Source organism: Fukomys damarensis, unplaced genomic scaffold (genome assembly GCF_012274545.1).
Source record: "Fukomys damarensis isolate Sample0158 unplaced genomic scaffold, DMR_v1.0_HiC HiC_scaffold_23, whole genome shotgun sequence".
Classification (NCBI taxonomy): domain Eukaryota; kingdom Metazoa; phylum Chordata; class Mammalia; order Rodentia; family Bathyergidae; genus Fukomys; species Fukomys damarensis.
Genome location: NW_022900935.1, coordinates 25874053 through 25889889, shown reverse-complemented (window position 1 = coordinate 25889889; position 15837 = coordinate 25874053). Strand labels below are relative to the sequence as shown.

General features: G+C 43.3%; 1 protein-coding gene across 1 annotated transcript in view; it reads left to right on the top strand.

Annotated features, from left to right (window-relative positions):
- Window positions 1-1725: 1725 nt before the first annotated feature.
- Window positions 1726-15837, top strand: part of Lrrc41 (leucine rich repeat containing 41) — a 20015-nt gene continuing 5903 nt past the window's right edge. The window contains exons 1-4 of the mRNA XM_010610209.3: window positions 1726-1969; window positions 2318-2404; window positions 3155-3225; window positions 12974-14117. Coding sequence (XP_010608511.1) covers window positions 1963-1969; window positions 2318-2404; window positions 3155-3225; window positions 12974-14117 — 1309 coding nt within the window. The 5' untranslated portion in view covers window positions 1726-1962. The remainder of the gene's footprint in view (window positions 1970-2317; window positions 2405-3154; window positions 3226-12973; window positions 14118-15837) is intronic.

Sequence of the window (15837 nt, the reverse complement as noted above, 5' to 3'; positions counted from 1 at the left end):
AGAGGAGGCCTGCAGCCGACGGGCACAGGGAGGCCGGGCTGTGTCGTGGGTCCTCCGCCGGCGGCCTGGCAGATGAGGGGGAAAACGGTCGGCCGCGAGAGAAAGGAAAAAGCGAGGATTCTGCGACTCAGGCCTAGTTGCACCAGGGACAAGGAGGCCCCAGGCCTGACAAACTAGTGGTGTGAGGGGGTGGGGTTCAGAGCCAGGCTGAAGTGGGGCGAGATGGCCGGCCAGGCCCCATGGGAGAAGCCAGAGGAGGAGGGAGGTGGCAGGACAGGAGGCTCCGGGCCTTGGAGTCGGGGGAGGGGAGTTCCACGAGGAGGCCAGGGGATGAGGGTGGCAGGCTGAGTCTTTGCCTGGACAAGGCCCCGAGTAGGTCGAGTGAAACCTTGTTACCCCAGGGTGAGGGTTTGCATTACTGTATACCCTCAGAAGGTGGTGTGTGGAAAGGCCCTGGAGTTTGGAAGATTGGGGCTCTAGGATAAGCCCCAAGACCTTAGAGAATGGTCAATCAAGGAGGCACTGGCGATGGGTAGATGAGGGCCACCCATACTGAGAAGGCCCAAGCCCTTGGAGTAGTAGGGGGCAGGGGGACTATTAAAAGTGCGGAAGGGATTGTGGAGGCCTTATACCAACATTTTAGAAGAGGGCTGGCCTATAGGAAATGGGAGAAAAGTATCAGTAGAGTTGAACAGGAGCTCAGAAAAGTTCTGGGAACATGGGAGGCAGGGGGCCTCTGGCTGTATCCACCTGGAGCCTCTGGGATGCCCCTCCCAGCTAGAAGGGGAAAGAACAGGGTATGCCCCCATTTGGGAGGAGGAAGCACTAAAGGAAAGGATAGGCTGGAAAAAAAAACGAAGAACCTGTCTAAAAAGAATGGAGAGGGATAGGCCTGCTGGTGAACACCTATAATCCCAGCACTCTGAAGGCAGAGGCAGGAGGATTGCTAAGAGTTCAAAGCTAACCTGAGCTATTGAGTTCAGGGTCATCCTGAACTACAAAGTGAGACCCTGTCTAAAAAGCCGGGGTGGGGATGGGGATTTAGCTCAGTGGTGCCACTGCCTGCCTCCCAAACACAAGGTCCTGAGTTTGATCCTCAGTACAAAAAGAAAAAAAAAAAGATTGCAGAATAGGAGTTTTTCTGTAATCCAAGATCTTTTTTTTTTTTTTGGTACCTGGGATTGAACTGGGGTCCTTGCACTTGGGAGGTAGGCCACCGAACCGCTGAGCTAAATCCCCGGCCCATGTAATCCAAGATCTTAAACTTGTTCTTGGTAAATCAGAGATGCTATTGACAAGATAAATATAATAATGGCCTATATTCAGTGATTTTAGGGCCAGGGATTTAGCTCAGTGGTGCCACCATCTGCCTTACAAGTGCAAGGTCCTGAGTTCCATCCCTGGTACAAAAACAAAACAAAACAAGATATATTTAGTGATGCTGTTGTGGCCAGGTATTTTTTAAACTAGCACTAGCCTGCTCTCCTTTAATCTTTATGATGTGGTCATTTATCATGAAGTGGTCATTGCTATCTCCATTTTTAAATTGAGGAAACTGATGCTTAAAGAGGTTAAATAATTTTTTTAAGAACTCACAATTAACTAAGTAATCAGGCAAGATTTTAGTCAGATTTGTTCAAGTATAGAGATTAAACCCTTTAACCACTATACTGTAATCCCTCTCAAAACTAAAAAGGTTTGCAAAAGCTGGTTTTGTTTCTTAAGATATAGGCAATTTAGAGTATAGAGACTAATTGCCTCCATTCTTTATAGAAAAGTGCTAGTTCAGGGTATAGTACTGGCCCAGTACATGAAAGTGGTCAGTCTAGAAGATGGGAAGGGAATTCAGAAAGGCTTAATAAAAGGTTTATTATAGTTGAAAGATGAGTAGTTGATATGCTGAAGTGACATGGACACTACCATTTGAGAGAACAGCATGACAAAGGCAGAAGGAAGCATAATATGTTAGGTAAGTGAAAAAAGTCATTTAGTGTGGTTTATAGGACACAAAAGAGCTGAAGTTAGTATGGCAGATTATGGAGATGCTTTTATTGTACATATGTAGTAGAACCTTTTTAATGCAGAATGGTTCATTATGAGCAGTTAGCTTATTTTGTGGGATTGTCTTTCCCTTACCCCTGAAATTCCAGTTACCCAATAGCCGAAGTAGATCAAAGTTTGGAACAAATTTAGGTTAGCTTCTCTAGGTTACATTTATCAAATGAGAAATCTACCCTTCTGTTTTCCTTTCCAGTAGAGTATGTAATTCTTGGAAACCTTGGGAGGAAAAGTAAACTTTGTGTTTTGGTTTTTGTAGCCCTCCCAGGCCCAATACTTCAAAGCATCTTACCCCTGCTCAATATATATTACTTGGAGAGGATTGAGGAAACTGCTCTAAAGAAAGGTGAGTGTTTTTTTGTTGTCTCTCTCTGTGATTATGAGCAAGGCACCATGATGTTCTTCAGGTAAATATTACATTTGATGCCTGCATAGAACTGTCTGCTTTTCAAAAACTATCCTCATATCTGCCTTCTGATATGATTCCCTACAGTATCTTATGAAACACCAAGCAAGATATGATCCTTGTTATTCTGATAAACGTGAAAAACAAGCACACCATGATAAATAGCAAAGCCAAAACTAGAACCCAGATTTTATTAATCTTAGTTTTTGGTTTTACAAAGTAACTTCTCTTCACTCTCTTTGGACAATCTGTTATAGCTGACATTAATCTAACCCTAATGTGCTAAATATTTTCCTGGTTATTTACCCAGAGAAATTTACTCACCCATTTCATCCTTCCTTTCCACAACCCTATGAGATAGCTACTAAATACATTTTACATATGAAGACATTGAAGTACAGAGAAAAATAAAATTGTTTTGGTTCCAGGGATCAAACTCAGGACCTTGCACTTACATGCGAGGCAGGCACGGTGCCACTGAGCTAAATCCCTGGCCCTAGAGAAATTATGTAACTTGCCCAAGACTATTGATTTGCTGATATTTGAACCCATGCAGTCTTTCTTTAGACCTGGGACTCTTTAATTCTGCCTACACTGTTCCTGTAAAGCCAGAGGACAAGGGGAAAGGCTGGTGTATTTCACTTATGGTGGCCAACAAGCAGCCAAGTAAGTGTGATATTCTCCCTACAGGCCTCTCTACTCAGGCTATCTGGCGCCGACTCTGGGATGAGCTGATGAAGACAAGACCTTCCAGTTTGGAAGTAAGTTTAAGGAACCAGGTAGAACTCTAGCCTAATCTTGCACGCTGAAAGCAGGAATAGCACAAAAGCACAAGCTGGGAACTGGTAAAGTACAGGCACAGGAATAGAATGGAATTGGGAGGAGGGCTGAGATGTATTATCATGAGGTTCTTGCCCATTTGGCATTTCTGGCTGACATGTTTACTTACCATATTTTCAGGGAACCGAAAACAGAAAGATATGATCACAATGAATAAGAGAGCCAGAATTCCTAGATTTCTTGACAGAGTTGGACCAATGGTCAAATCTGACAAAGTGAAATTAACAGTGTGAACCAACTCTTCACTGAGTCAAAAAAATTTGAACTAAAAAAATATTTTTTAATTGCATGGCCTATGGATAAGGGGGTAAAGGGGTCCAGCTTAGCAGCAGCTTATATAAAAAAGATTAGATTAAGGGCAGCTGTGGTGGCACATGCCTGTAATCCCAGTACTTGGGAGGCTGAGGTAGGAGGATGTCTATAGGCCATCCTGGACTACATAGTGAATTCAAGTCCAGCCTGAACTACATAGCAAAAACCTAAGCTGTATGAACTAATATAAGCTGAAGGACAAGAGGGACTATAGTCCTGCCAGGCTCTGCAGTAGTCAGGCTCTCAATCCCTGGAATATGGAGAAAGAAGTCAAAGCCACATCACGTGAGTCACATTTGGAAGATGAGATGTTATTCCTGCAAAAGAGACAACTTAAGAAACATGAACTGCCTTGAAATACATGAATGGTTGTTACATGAATGAGGAATTCATAGACTTGTTCAGAGTGGAAGCTAAAGGAGGATACATTCTTGTTAACTAAAGGTAAAACTTTTAAACTTTATAATTGTTGGTGATAAAACAGTCTAGTAATATGCTTCCCATTACTAAGTGTTCAAAGACAATCTGGATAACTACTTGATAAAAGGAAATTGTACAAGGAATTCAGCATTGTAAAAGGGGCCTGACGTTATGGCTTCTTTTAGCCCTAAGATTCTACTAGTCACTAATGCAGATTTAAATCACTGGAGCTCTTATTTAAGCAAAATTTCTTTAGCTACTCCATAATTAGGTGACAGATTTGGTTCAATAAACATTAAAACCACTTAGCAAATTTTATCCCAGATATCCAAACACACTCTCAAGATACACATTCCCTAATCTTAACCTACCAATTTAGTGAAGAAATCTACAAATAGATCAGAGATGATAGGATAAGTGGTACAATAGAGAGAAACAGAGACAGAGGGAGAAGGGAGGAAGAAGGTGTTTCAGGAAGTATATTTGAAGTGGGCTTCATATGGTAAATGAGCCACATGAACAGAAAGAGAGGGAAGGAGGGAGGGAGAGAAAGGGAAAGTAAGAGCAATTAAACTGGAGATTTTAATTTCTGGTGGTACATTGGGTTTAGTAACATTCAGCCCCTTATCCACTTCTAGAGTAGCCTTATGAGTTTGAACGAGGACACTGAGGCCCAAAAGACAGTAGGCCTTATGAGGAAATATGGATGCAAGAATATTAGAAAAGAGTAACAGTTTTCTGCCATCTTTAAAGAAACATCAGGTTCACTTTGTCCCAGTATTTCACAATCAGTGTGAGTGACCAGCAGGTGAAAGAAACTGTAGTATCTGTCTCTTGGAGAAAGCTTTTTTTTGGTCAACTTTATCTCAAGCTTTTTGAACAAAATTTTGCTATCTTGTTATCTTAGCTCAGAGCACTTCAGTACATTTGGTGGCCAGTCACTGAGGCAGAGGTCCTGACTTAGAACATTATCTACTCCAGATGTTTTCTTTTGCTTCCTACTTTTGCAACATAACAACCTTCATCTCACAATTCAGAAATATTTATTGAGGGTCTTGGTGTTTAGCTTTCTGATAGAACACTTGCTTAGTGTGCATGAGACTCTAGGTTCCATCCCAAGGTCCACAGCAGGAAAGTTGGGGGGAGAAGCCATTATTGAGTGCCTACTCATTTCCAGGCACTTACTAGGTCCAAGAGATACTGCTTATAAAGCAAGAGTATTTCAAACATTGTGGTATTAACATATACAAGAGTTTTATATAATACAACAGGTATTCTAATGACAGCAATGGAGAAACAAAGAATGATTTAATAAATGGTTCTCAAGCAATTGGGTAATCATTTGGAAAAAAAGTTGCAGTTTTACATCACAATGTGCTCAAGATTTTTCTATATGGATTAAAGATTAAACTGTAAAAAGTATAAAACAACTAAAAAAGAGTAAAAGCCACATGATAGCTAATCTCAGGATGGAAAGAGAGCTAATTATTAATGAGCAAACCAAAATAGAAAATTTGGGGCTAGAGATTTAGTTTAGTAGTAGAACATTTACATATTGTGTAAAAGGCCCTGAATTCGATCCCCAGCACTGTAAAGAAAAAAAAAAAAAACAATAAAAAAGAAAGAAAAAGGACATATGTGCTTATTTAACTATATAAAAATTTTAAAAGAGTTCAGTCCCTGGTACCAAGGGGAAAAGAAAGAAGTTTTTAAAAAAACAAAAAGGTATATACAGGAGGCTGAGGCAGGAGGATTGCTGCAAGTTCGAGGCCAGCCTAGGCTACATAGTGAGTTCAAGGCCAGTCTGAACTACATAGGGAGACTCTGTCTCAAAAAACAAAATTTGCAGGGCCAGGATTTGGCTCAGTGGTTCCACTGCCTGCCTCACAAGTGCAAGGGACCTAGTTTGATCCCTGGTACAAAAAAAGAAAAACTTGCAAAACAGAAGAATACAAAGAATAAGATGAACATTCTCATAAAATTAAATAAAGATTTGGATGAGTCACAAATGCAAATACATCTCCAATAAATTGAAAAATGTTCAATCTCTGCTGGGTATGGTGGTTATGTGCCTATAATCCTGGTGCTTGGGAGGCTGAGGCAAAAGGATCACTGGTAGTTTCAGGCCATTGTGGGTTACACAGTGAATTCAAAGACAGCCTGAACTGCATAGTGAGACCTTGTCTCAAAAAAAGGGAAAGGATATAGCTCAGCAGTACTGTGCCTGGCTGGCAGGCCCAAGGTCCTGAGTTCAGTTCCTGGTATCAAGAAAGGGAAAGTAAAAATTTACCCCATATTAGTAAACCCTCATTTTCTTTTTTTTTTTAAGTTCATGTCCAGGTTTTGCCAGGGATAAGTGAAAGTTTTACTTACATGTTACATTGGTGAGAACAGCAATTGTTGCAACTTTCTTGGTGGTCAATCTGGGGATATTTGTCAAGTCTTACAATACTCAGATTTTTTAACCAGAAATTTTGCTTAGCCAGGCATGGTGGCACACACCTGTAATCCCAACTCTCAGGAGGCTGAAGTAGGAAAATCGCCAAGCATTCAAGGCCAGCCTGGGCTACATAGTAATTTCAAGGCTAGCTTGTACTGCAAGACTCTGTCTCAAAACAAAAAGAATCTGCTTCTTAGAATTTATAGTCTATCAAAATTGAAGTTAGAGCCAAACATGGTAGTTCATACCCAACACTCTGGGAGGCTGAGGCCTAAAGTTCCCAAGTTACAACCTAGTCTGGACAACTTAATGACTTAGCAAGTCTTGTCTCCAAAAAATAAATAAATAAATAGGCTGGGGATTTGGCTCAATGGTTATGCTGCCTGCCTTACAAGCACTAGGGCCGAGTTCAATCCCTGGCACCAAAAAAAAAAAAAGCCAGGTGTGGTGACGCAAGCCTATAATCCCAGCACTCAGGAGGCTGAGGCAGGAGGATCACTGTGAGTTGGAGACCAGCTTGGGCTACATAGTGAGTTCCAAGTCAGTCTCAACTACATAGTGAGACTCTGTCTCAAACAAACAAATTGGGGATATATCTCAGTGCAAAGGTCTTGGGTTCGGCTGGGCATGGTGACACATGCTTGTAAACCCATCACTCAGGAGGCTGAGGCAGGAGGATCACTGAGAGTTCAGGTTTAGCCTGGGCTACATAGTGACTTCCAGGCCAGCCTGAACAACATAGCAAGACCCTGTCTCAAAACAAACAAACAAACAACCAGCGAGGTCCTGTCTCAAAAAATAAATAAATAAATAAATAAATCTGGGGATGTATCTCGGTGCAAAGGTTCTGGGTTCAGCTGGGCATGGATTATATGACTGTAATCCCAGCATTCAGGAGGCTTAGGCAGAAAGATCTTGAGTGTGAAGCCATCCAGTAGCTACAAAGCAGTCAAAGCCAGCCTGGATTCTGTATATATTGAGACCAAAACCAAAAACACAAAATTGAGATAATCATGAAAAATATTTCTAGATGTTTATTATAGCAAAGTTTAAACAAACAAATATTCAATAATAGGGGGATTGGTAATATGGTATGTTTTTAAAATAAAATCATAGGGCTAGGGATTTAGTTCAGTGGTTCCACCACCTGTTTCGCAAGTGCAAGGTCCTGAGTTTGATCCTGGTACCCCCCCAAATAATAATAAAATTATAGACAAGTCTCAATAAACAAAACTAAAAGCATTTAAATCATGGTGGTATAATTTTCAAAAGGCCCAGCATTTGAAATTGTTCAAAATTGTCTCAGTGTTGCAGAAACAAGTATACGTAGCAGGAGACTTAGCTTAGTGGTGCTGCACCTGACTTGCTGGCCCAAGGTCCCGAGTTCAATCCCCAGTACCAGTAATTTTTTTAAAAAACACAAATATACATAACTATTCAAAACTATAGAAACTCGAGTTGGTTTACATGTGAGTTTTTTGGTTTGCTTCTTTTATCTTCATGAAAATATTTCTGTTAACTGAAAAACAATGTATAACAGATAGTCTGTGAATATTTTCTAGCTCTAACAAGTAGGTATAATCAGCCAGGTATGGTGGCGCAAACCTGTAGCTGAGGCAGGAGGATCACTTGAGTCCATAAGTTCAACAGTGACTTGGGTAACACAGCAATATCCCATCTCAAAAAGAAAAAATAGGGCTGAGGATTTAGCTCAATGGTTCTGCCGCCTGCCTCTCAAGCACAAGGTCCGGAGTTCAATCCCAGATACCAAAAAGAAAAAATATTTATTCTTCCCTAGTTTGTACGCACTTCTCCCTGCCCCACCAGTTCCTCATCTGCCATCCATTGAAGATGGGCCAAGGATTGTGTTGCTGGGCAAATGTCACTTCATCTCATGGGCAGTGCCTCATTTCCTCTACCTTTATGTAAAACAAAGTGCTTAAATCACTCTGCACCCATCTGTTAGTAGGGAAGGCCTATAATCCCAGCACTGTGGAAGGCTGAGGCGGGAGCATCACAAATTTGAGCCCAACTTGGGCAATTTAGACTTGTCTTAAGGACTTGGGGCAGAGCCGGGGATTTAGCTCAGTGGTTCCACTGCCTGCCTTGCAAGCGCAAGGTCCTAAGTTTGATCCCTGGTACCCCCCACCCAAAAAAAAGACTAGGTATGTAGCTCAGTGTGAAGGCTCTGGGTTTAATTTCTAGTGGTGGTGGTAAGGGCATCACTTATCTGTTGTGCAGTAATTCATGAGAAAGAAGCCATTGAGTTTTGGCTGTCATAACTTCACAATATCCTGGTACTGCTGTTGTTACCTCCTTTACCTTATAGATGATGAAACGGGCAGAGAGGTGAAGTGACCTGCCTATAGTTACAGTAAGTGAAAGGGAAACCCAGGATTCAAATGAAAGCAGTCTGACTCTGGGGTACATGTTCCTGATTATTGTAGTGTGCTGTTTGCTGCAGTTATCATATTGGAATGTTCAACTTTAAACATTCTTTCCCATTGTCTTCATTAACATGTCTGGGAATATCCAGTATTTATTTCTCTAACCTGTTTCTCCATGCATTTTATGCAAAAACAATCACACAGTCTTAGTTTACATCCCTGTCCAAGCTTTAAGCCCAGATTTTATAACTGTCTTACTTGTTTAGGTGAAGCCTTACTAGCATTATCTGCAAGTACTTTTTAAGAATGCATATATAGGGCTGGGGATTGAGCTCAGTGGCACCGTGCCTACCTTGCAAGTGTAAGGTCCTGAGTTCGATCCCCAGTACCAAAAAAAAAAAAAAAGAATGTGTATGAATGCTGGGGATTTAGCTCAGTGGTTCTACCACCTGCCTCCCAAAGACCAGAGTTCAGTCCCCAGTACCAATAAAGAAAAGCCGGGCGTGGTGGTGCACACCTGTAATCCCAGCACTGGGGAGTCTGAGGCTGAGTCAGACCAGCCTGAACTACATAGTGAGTTCCAGGTCAGTCTCAACTACATAGTGAGACCTTGTCTCAAAACAAACAAAAAAAGAATGTGTATGTGGCCCGCACAATTGTTAGAGAGGTGCCGGAGGTAGGTCCTAAGAGAGGAATACTCTCTACCGGCACTCAAAGCTGAATAGAAAGCTGGGCATACTGTTGCATACCTGTAACCCCAGCATTTGGGGGACTGAGGCAGAAAGATCAACACAGGTTTGAGGCCAGCCTGAACTACATAGCAAGACCTTATCTCAGAAAAACAAAACTGAACTGAGGAGCTGAAGATGTAGCTCAATGGCAGAGCATTTGCCTGGCACCCACATGGCCCTGCAGTGCTATATTCCTAGCATTGCAAAAAGCTAAGAAATTTCAGGAGTACAAGCTATTTTTTTCCGTTTCCCTTGTGCCCTCCCGCTGGGGAGCTAGGCCCTTCTGTTGCTACCACTCAGGTAGCTCAAGCATAAAAACATTACTATTACATATCGCTTCTCAGCCTTTTGGCTAAGAGCAAGTGTAAAACATTACTATCACAGCAGGCAGAAGCTAGGGAAATAGGGCAAAAGGAATGCCACTTTTGCCTAAGGAAGGAGAGAGCCAACTCCTGCTAAGACCCTCAGGTGTAGCTGAGTGTGGGGGGCATGCCTTTAATCCCAACTCTGAGGTTGAGAGAGGAGTGCTGCTAGTATGAAGCCAGCCTGGACTACATAGCAACAACATTTAAAAAAGCAAAAACATACCAAATACTAAAGTGCTTTACCTTGCAACCCTGTGAAGGTGATAGTAACCACACCTTATAGAAGGAAAGAGGTCCAAAGCACAGTGCAGAGCTGGAACCTATATTGAAGTCTCCTATTGCACCTTAGGAGATGAGGACTTAAATGTGGCCTTGGGGGTGGGGTGCCAGGAATTGAACTCAGGACCTTGCTCTTGTGAGGCAGGCAGTGGCACCACTGAGCTAAATCCCTGGCCCCGATTTAAGCATGGTGTTAAGCCAGGTATGGTGTCACACATACTCAGGAGGCTGAGGCAGAGGGATTGCTGTCAGTTTGAGGCCAGCCTAGACTGCATACTGAGTTCAAGTTCAGGCTGAACTACATAGACCTGACCTCAAAAAAAAAAAGGTCTTACTTTATGAACTCTGGTGTTTGGTACCTCTCTTTGTTCAGTGTGCCCTTCTCAGGTAGCAGTACTTCTTAACCTGTAGTGTGTATCAGAATCATCGGGGGGTAAAGTCTTTAACAATAAAAATGTCTGGATTTTACCTCAGAGGTCGAATACAGAATCACTAAGCTTGGGTATCTGGAATGTTAGGTTTTTGGTGTGTGTGTGTGGTACCAGGTATTGAACTCAGGACCTTGCACTTGCAAGGCTGGCATGGAACCAGAGCTAAATCCCCAGTTAGCATGTGAATTTTTTTTGTACCGGGGAATCAAACTCGGGTCCTTGTGCTTACAAGGAAGGCAGTGGAACCAGTGAGCTAAATCCCCAGCCCTACCATGTGAATTTTTAAAAGGCTCTGCTTGTTTTCCATGCTGTAAGTAGCTGTATTCCGCTCTGCCATGGAGCCAGATGACTATGCATTGAAACGTGAGCCAAGATAAACTGCTCCTTTCTTTAGAATAAAATTTTTTTAAAAAGCCCCCCCTCCCCAGAAATTGTTATGTGCACTAGTTTTTTTTGTACTGGGAATCAAACTCAGGACCTTGTACTTGCCAGGCAAGCACGGAGCCACTGAACTACTTCTCTGGCCCTGCAGTAAAGGTTTAAAACCCACTGCATTTAGAGTTCTAAACAAATCAAGGTAGTATGGCATCATATGTCCATCAAAACAACTCACCTTGGAGAAAACAAACCTAAAGATTCGGTTCATGCTCCCCAGGATTCCTAATAGTTGGGAGAAGACCTGTATATTGGCAAAGAGATGAAACACCATGGAAGTGCACCAACATTTACCTTTTTTTTTGGTACCAGGGATTGAACTTGGAACCTTGCACTTGTGAAACAGGCAGCAGAACCAGAGTTAAATCCCCAGCCCTTGAGTAGTGTCTGAGAAATTCCAATAAGACAGTCTTAGTGACTTGTTAGAAAATATACCCTACCAGCAGAAACCATTTCTAGCAGATGTATGAAAGGACAGAAGAAAGGTTTGGGTCAGTGAGGTAACCAATTTGGCCAGATCAAAGCATTCCCATGATCAAGATGTGAGAAATACCTGGGCATGGTAGCCCATGCCTGTGGCTTAGGCAGAAGGATCACAAGTTCCAGCCTGGCCTGGGCAACTCAGTGAGATGAGTGTCTCAAAACAACAAAGGGGCTGGGGCCGGAGATTTAGCTCAGTGAGTCCGCCGCCTGCCTCACAAACACAAGGTCCGGAGTTCAATCCCTGGTACAAAAAATGTTTTTTTTTTTGAAACAGGGTCTTGCTATGTAGTTTAGGCTGGCCTTGAACTCAATATGTAGCCCAGGCCTGCCTTGAACTTGTGGCAGTCCTCTTGCCTCAGCCTCCTGAATTACTAAGATTATAGATCAAATCTTGATTACCACTGACCTGTGATAACCTGTCTTTTTTCAAGTTAAAATCTTTTTGTCAATTGACTAAAAAGTTTGAGAGGGCCAGGTGTGGTGGCACGTGGCTGAGGCAGGAGGATCGATGTGAATTCGAGACAGCCTGGGCTACATAGTGAGTTCCAGGTCAGTCTCAAATACATAGTGAGATCCTGTCTCAGAAAACCAAAAAAAAAAGTTTGAGAGGGCCGGGGATTTAGCTCAGTAGTGTCACCACCTGCCTTGCAATTGCAAGGTCCTAAGTTAGATCTCCAGTACCGGAAAAAAAGTTTGAGAACACTGTGAGAATGAAAAAATGATTCATGGACTGGGGGTATGGTTTAGTGGTAGAATGCTTGCCTAGCATTATAGGGCCCAGGGTTTGACTCCCAGCACTGGAACATGGAGAAAAAAAAAGATTCCACTCATCAGAAACCATCAAAAATAAAGTTCTGGGCCAGGGATTTAGCTCAGTGGTTCCGCTGCCTGCCTTGCAAGCGCAAGGACCTGAGTTCAATCCCCAGTACCAAAAATTTTTTTGTTTTTTGTTTGTTTTTGGTGCCAGGGATTGAACTTGGGTCCTTGCACTTGCGAGGCAGCCCACTGAACCCTGAGCTAAATCAAATCCCCAGACCCCCCCCAAAATTTAAAAAAATAAAAAGTTCTGCACTTGATATACATAGAATACAAAGTCTGCAATTTTTCTCAGGCATGCACATTACAGTGCTGCCCTCCAGGAAGGAAAGCTAGACAAACGTTTTTTATTTATCAGCTTGGGTACCTATTTTCATACCTGTAAAATAAGGCTAATACTAATATATACTTTAAAGATATATGGATTAATTTGCATAATTTAGAATGTTGCCTGGCGACTGCTCAGTGAATAGCTTATTGGTACAAAGAGGAAAGGGAACAAAGGAAATGGAGATGAATTTCATGGATATGGATAGGATTATAGCTATTTGGCATGTTCTTTGCTTTCAGAGTGTGACCTGTTGGCGAGCAAAGTTTATGGAAGCCTTTTTTTCCCATGTCCTACGTGGTACCATTGATGTGTCTTCTGACAGGCGTCTTTGTGACCAGCGCTTCTCACCTCTTCTGCATAGCTCTCGTCATGTCCGGCAGCTCACCATCTGCAACATGCTGCAGGGTGCAACAGAGTTGGTAGCTGAGCCCAACCGCAGGGTTCTGGAGACCCTGGCCAGCTCCCTACACACCCTCAAGTTCCGCCACCTGCTGTTCTCTGATGTGGCTGCTCAGCAGTCACTTCGGCAGCTGCTGCATCAGCTCATTCACCATGGCGCTGTCAGCCAAGTGTCGCTGTACTCCTGGCCTGTGCCTGAGTCAGCGCTTTTCATCCTTATTCTTACCATGAGTGCTGGCTTCTGGCAACCAGGCTCTGGTGGCCCACCCTGCCGCCTCTGTGGAGAGGCTTCCCGAGGCCGAGCCACATCCCGAGATGAAGGGTCTCTGCTGCTGGGCTCACGCCGGCCTCGCCGGGATGCTGCAGAGCGTTGTGCTGCAGCCCTCATGGCTACCCGGAGAAAGAGTGAAGCCAAGCAGATGCCCAGAGCTACACCTGCCACTCGAGTAACCCGCCAGAGCACATATGAGAGCCTGAGAGCAAGCGGGATAGACCTTAAGAGAGCACTGCACCCTCCGGCCACTTCCCACGAGGCTTCTGGTACCAAGCGGCCACCTTCTACCCTGGCTGCCACCTCTTCTGCTTCTGCCTCCTCTTCCACATCCTCATCCAAAAGGGCTCCAGCTAACTCAGCCCCACAACCTAAGCCCTTAAAGCGTTTCAAACGAGCTGCAGGGAAGAAGGGTCCTCGTGCCCGTCAGGGATCTGGTGCAGAGTCTGAAGACCTGTATGACTTTGTTTTTATTGTTGCTGGTGAAAAAGAAGATGGTGAAGAGATGGAGATTGGGGAAGTGGCTTGTGGCGCTTTGGATGGATCAGATCCCAGCTGCCTGGGGCTCCCAGCCCTGGAAGCCTCCCAAAGATTCCGCAGCATCTCCACTTTGGAGCTATTCACAGTTCCCCTCTCCACAGAGGCAGCTTTGACACTATGCCACCTGCTGAGCTCCTGGGTGTCTCTGGAGAGCCTCACTCTCTCCTACAACGGTGAGCACCCTGGAGGGGCAGGGCTGGGCTTGGATCTCCCAAGAGCACTCAGTCCTAAGAGGGGAGCTGGAGTATAATCAGGAAGCTGGAGATGTGGTCCTGTGCCTCACAGGGCAGAGCAGAAGGCTTACAAAAAGCATCCATCAGTCAGGAGAGGAACTTGAGTTCCGTAGGCTAGATTGGTAGAAGCCAAGGTTCCTTAGAGGCACAGAAATAAGTCAGCAAGATACAGGAGAGACAATTCAAGGGTAAGTGGAACAGTATCATGTATACAGGCCCTGCTAAGGTTGGGGTTAAATTCCACTAGATGAGTGGTGGCAAACCTACAGTACATGTGCCACAGAAGGCTTTTTATTATCATTGAAATCTCTAAGAGATTCACCATCACTGCACTAAACCATCCTATCAAAACAGCTGTCAAGATGAGGGGGTATGGAACATTTTTTTAAAAATAAGACCAGCAGGGGCCAGGAATTTAGCTCAGTAGTTCCACTTAAATTCCACTAGATGAGTGGTGGCAAACCTACAGTACATGTGCCACAGAAGGCTTTTTATTATCATTGAAATCTCTAAGAGATTCACCATCACTGCACTAAACCATCCTATCAAAACAGCTGTCAAGATGAGGGGGTATGGAACATTTTTTTAAAAATAAGACCAGCAGGGGCCAGGAATTTAGCTCAGTAGTTCCACCACCTGCCTCGAAAGTGCAAGGACCTGAGTTCGATCCCTGGTACTAAAAAAAAAAAAAAAAGCCAGCAACTTGCAGGCCTGTGCCCAGCTAGCAAAACTTCAACTGTGGTGAACCCATGCAATCTACCTAAGTGGCTAAGTACTGCTACAGAAAATCACAGCTGTGCAATTCAGGGTCACCAACTTCATAAGAACTGTTTGTAACATCAGCTCCCATCCCTACTCTGCCACTTTTAATCCCTTTTTTCAGTAAATGACCTCACATCCTACTTCACAAAGAAAATAGAAATTATGATATGTGAACTCCTTCATCTTATTGTTAACCAGCCTATCAACACTCCTATTTCTGCATTCGTCTTTTTTCTTTCACAATGGAGATCATCTTACTTAAGGCCGATTCTTCCACTTGTGCCCCAGATCCTTATCTCCCAACTTAATAAGGAAGCTTGTGTCTCAAATGCCTTTGAAATTACTTCTATGTACTCAGAAATGTATCTGCATATTTTAAGTATTCTTGATAGAATTAACTAATTTAACTCTGCTGGGCATGACAGCACATGCCTGTAATTCTAGCACCCTGGAAGGCTGAGGCAGGAATTTTTCAAGTTTGATTATAGCCTGTACAACTTAGTGAAACCTTGCTTCAAAAATTAATGGGGGCGAGTATTGAGACAGCATCTTACTATGTAGCCCAGGCTGGCCTAGAACTCAAGATGGTCCTCCTGCCTCAGCCTCCCAAGTGCTGAGATTATAAGAATGTACCACCACACCCAAAAACAAATTTTTAAAGAGTTCAGAGTAGGGATGCAGATCAGTGTGAAGGCCTTGGATTTAATCCTCAATACTACAAAAATCAAATCACGTCTCAACCAAAGACAACCAGCATCCTCTCTCTATCCCTTAACTATCCCCAGTTCTCCTGTTTTTCACAGATTTCTGGCCCTCTACTTCACTCACAGCTTGATCTAGCTTTCTTGTTACTAGATGCAACTTTTTTTTTTTTTTTTTTTTTTTTTTTTGAAAAAAG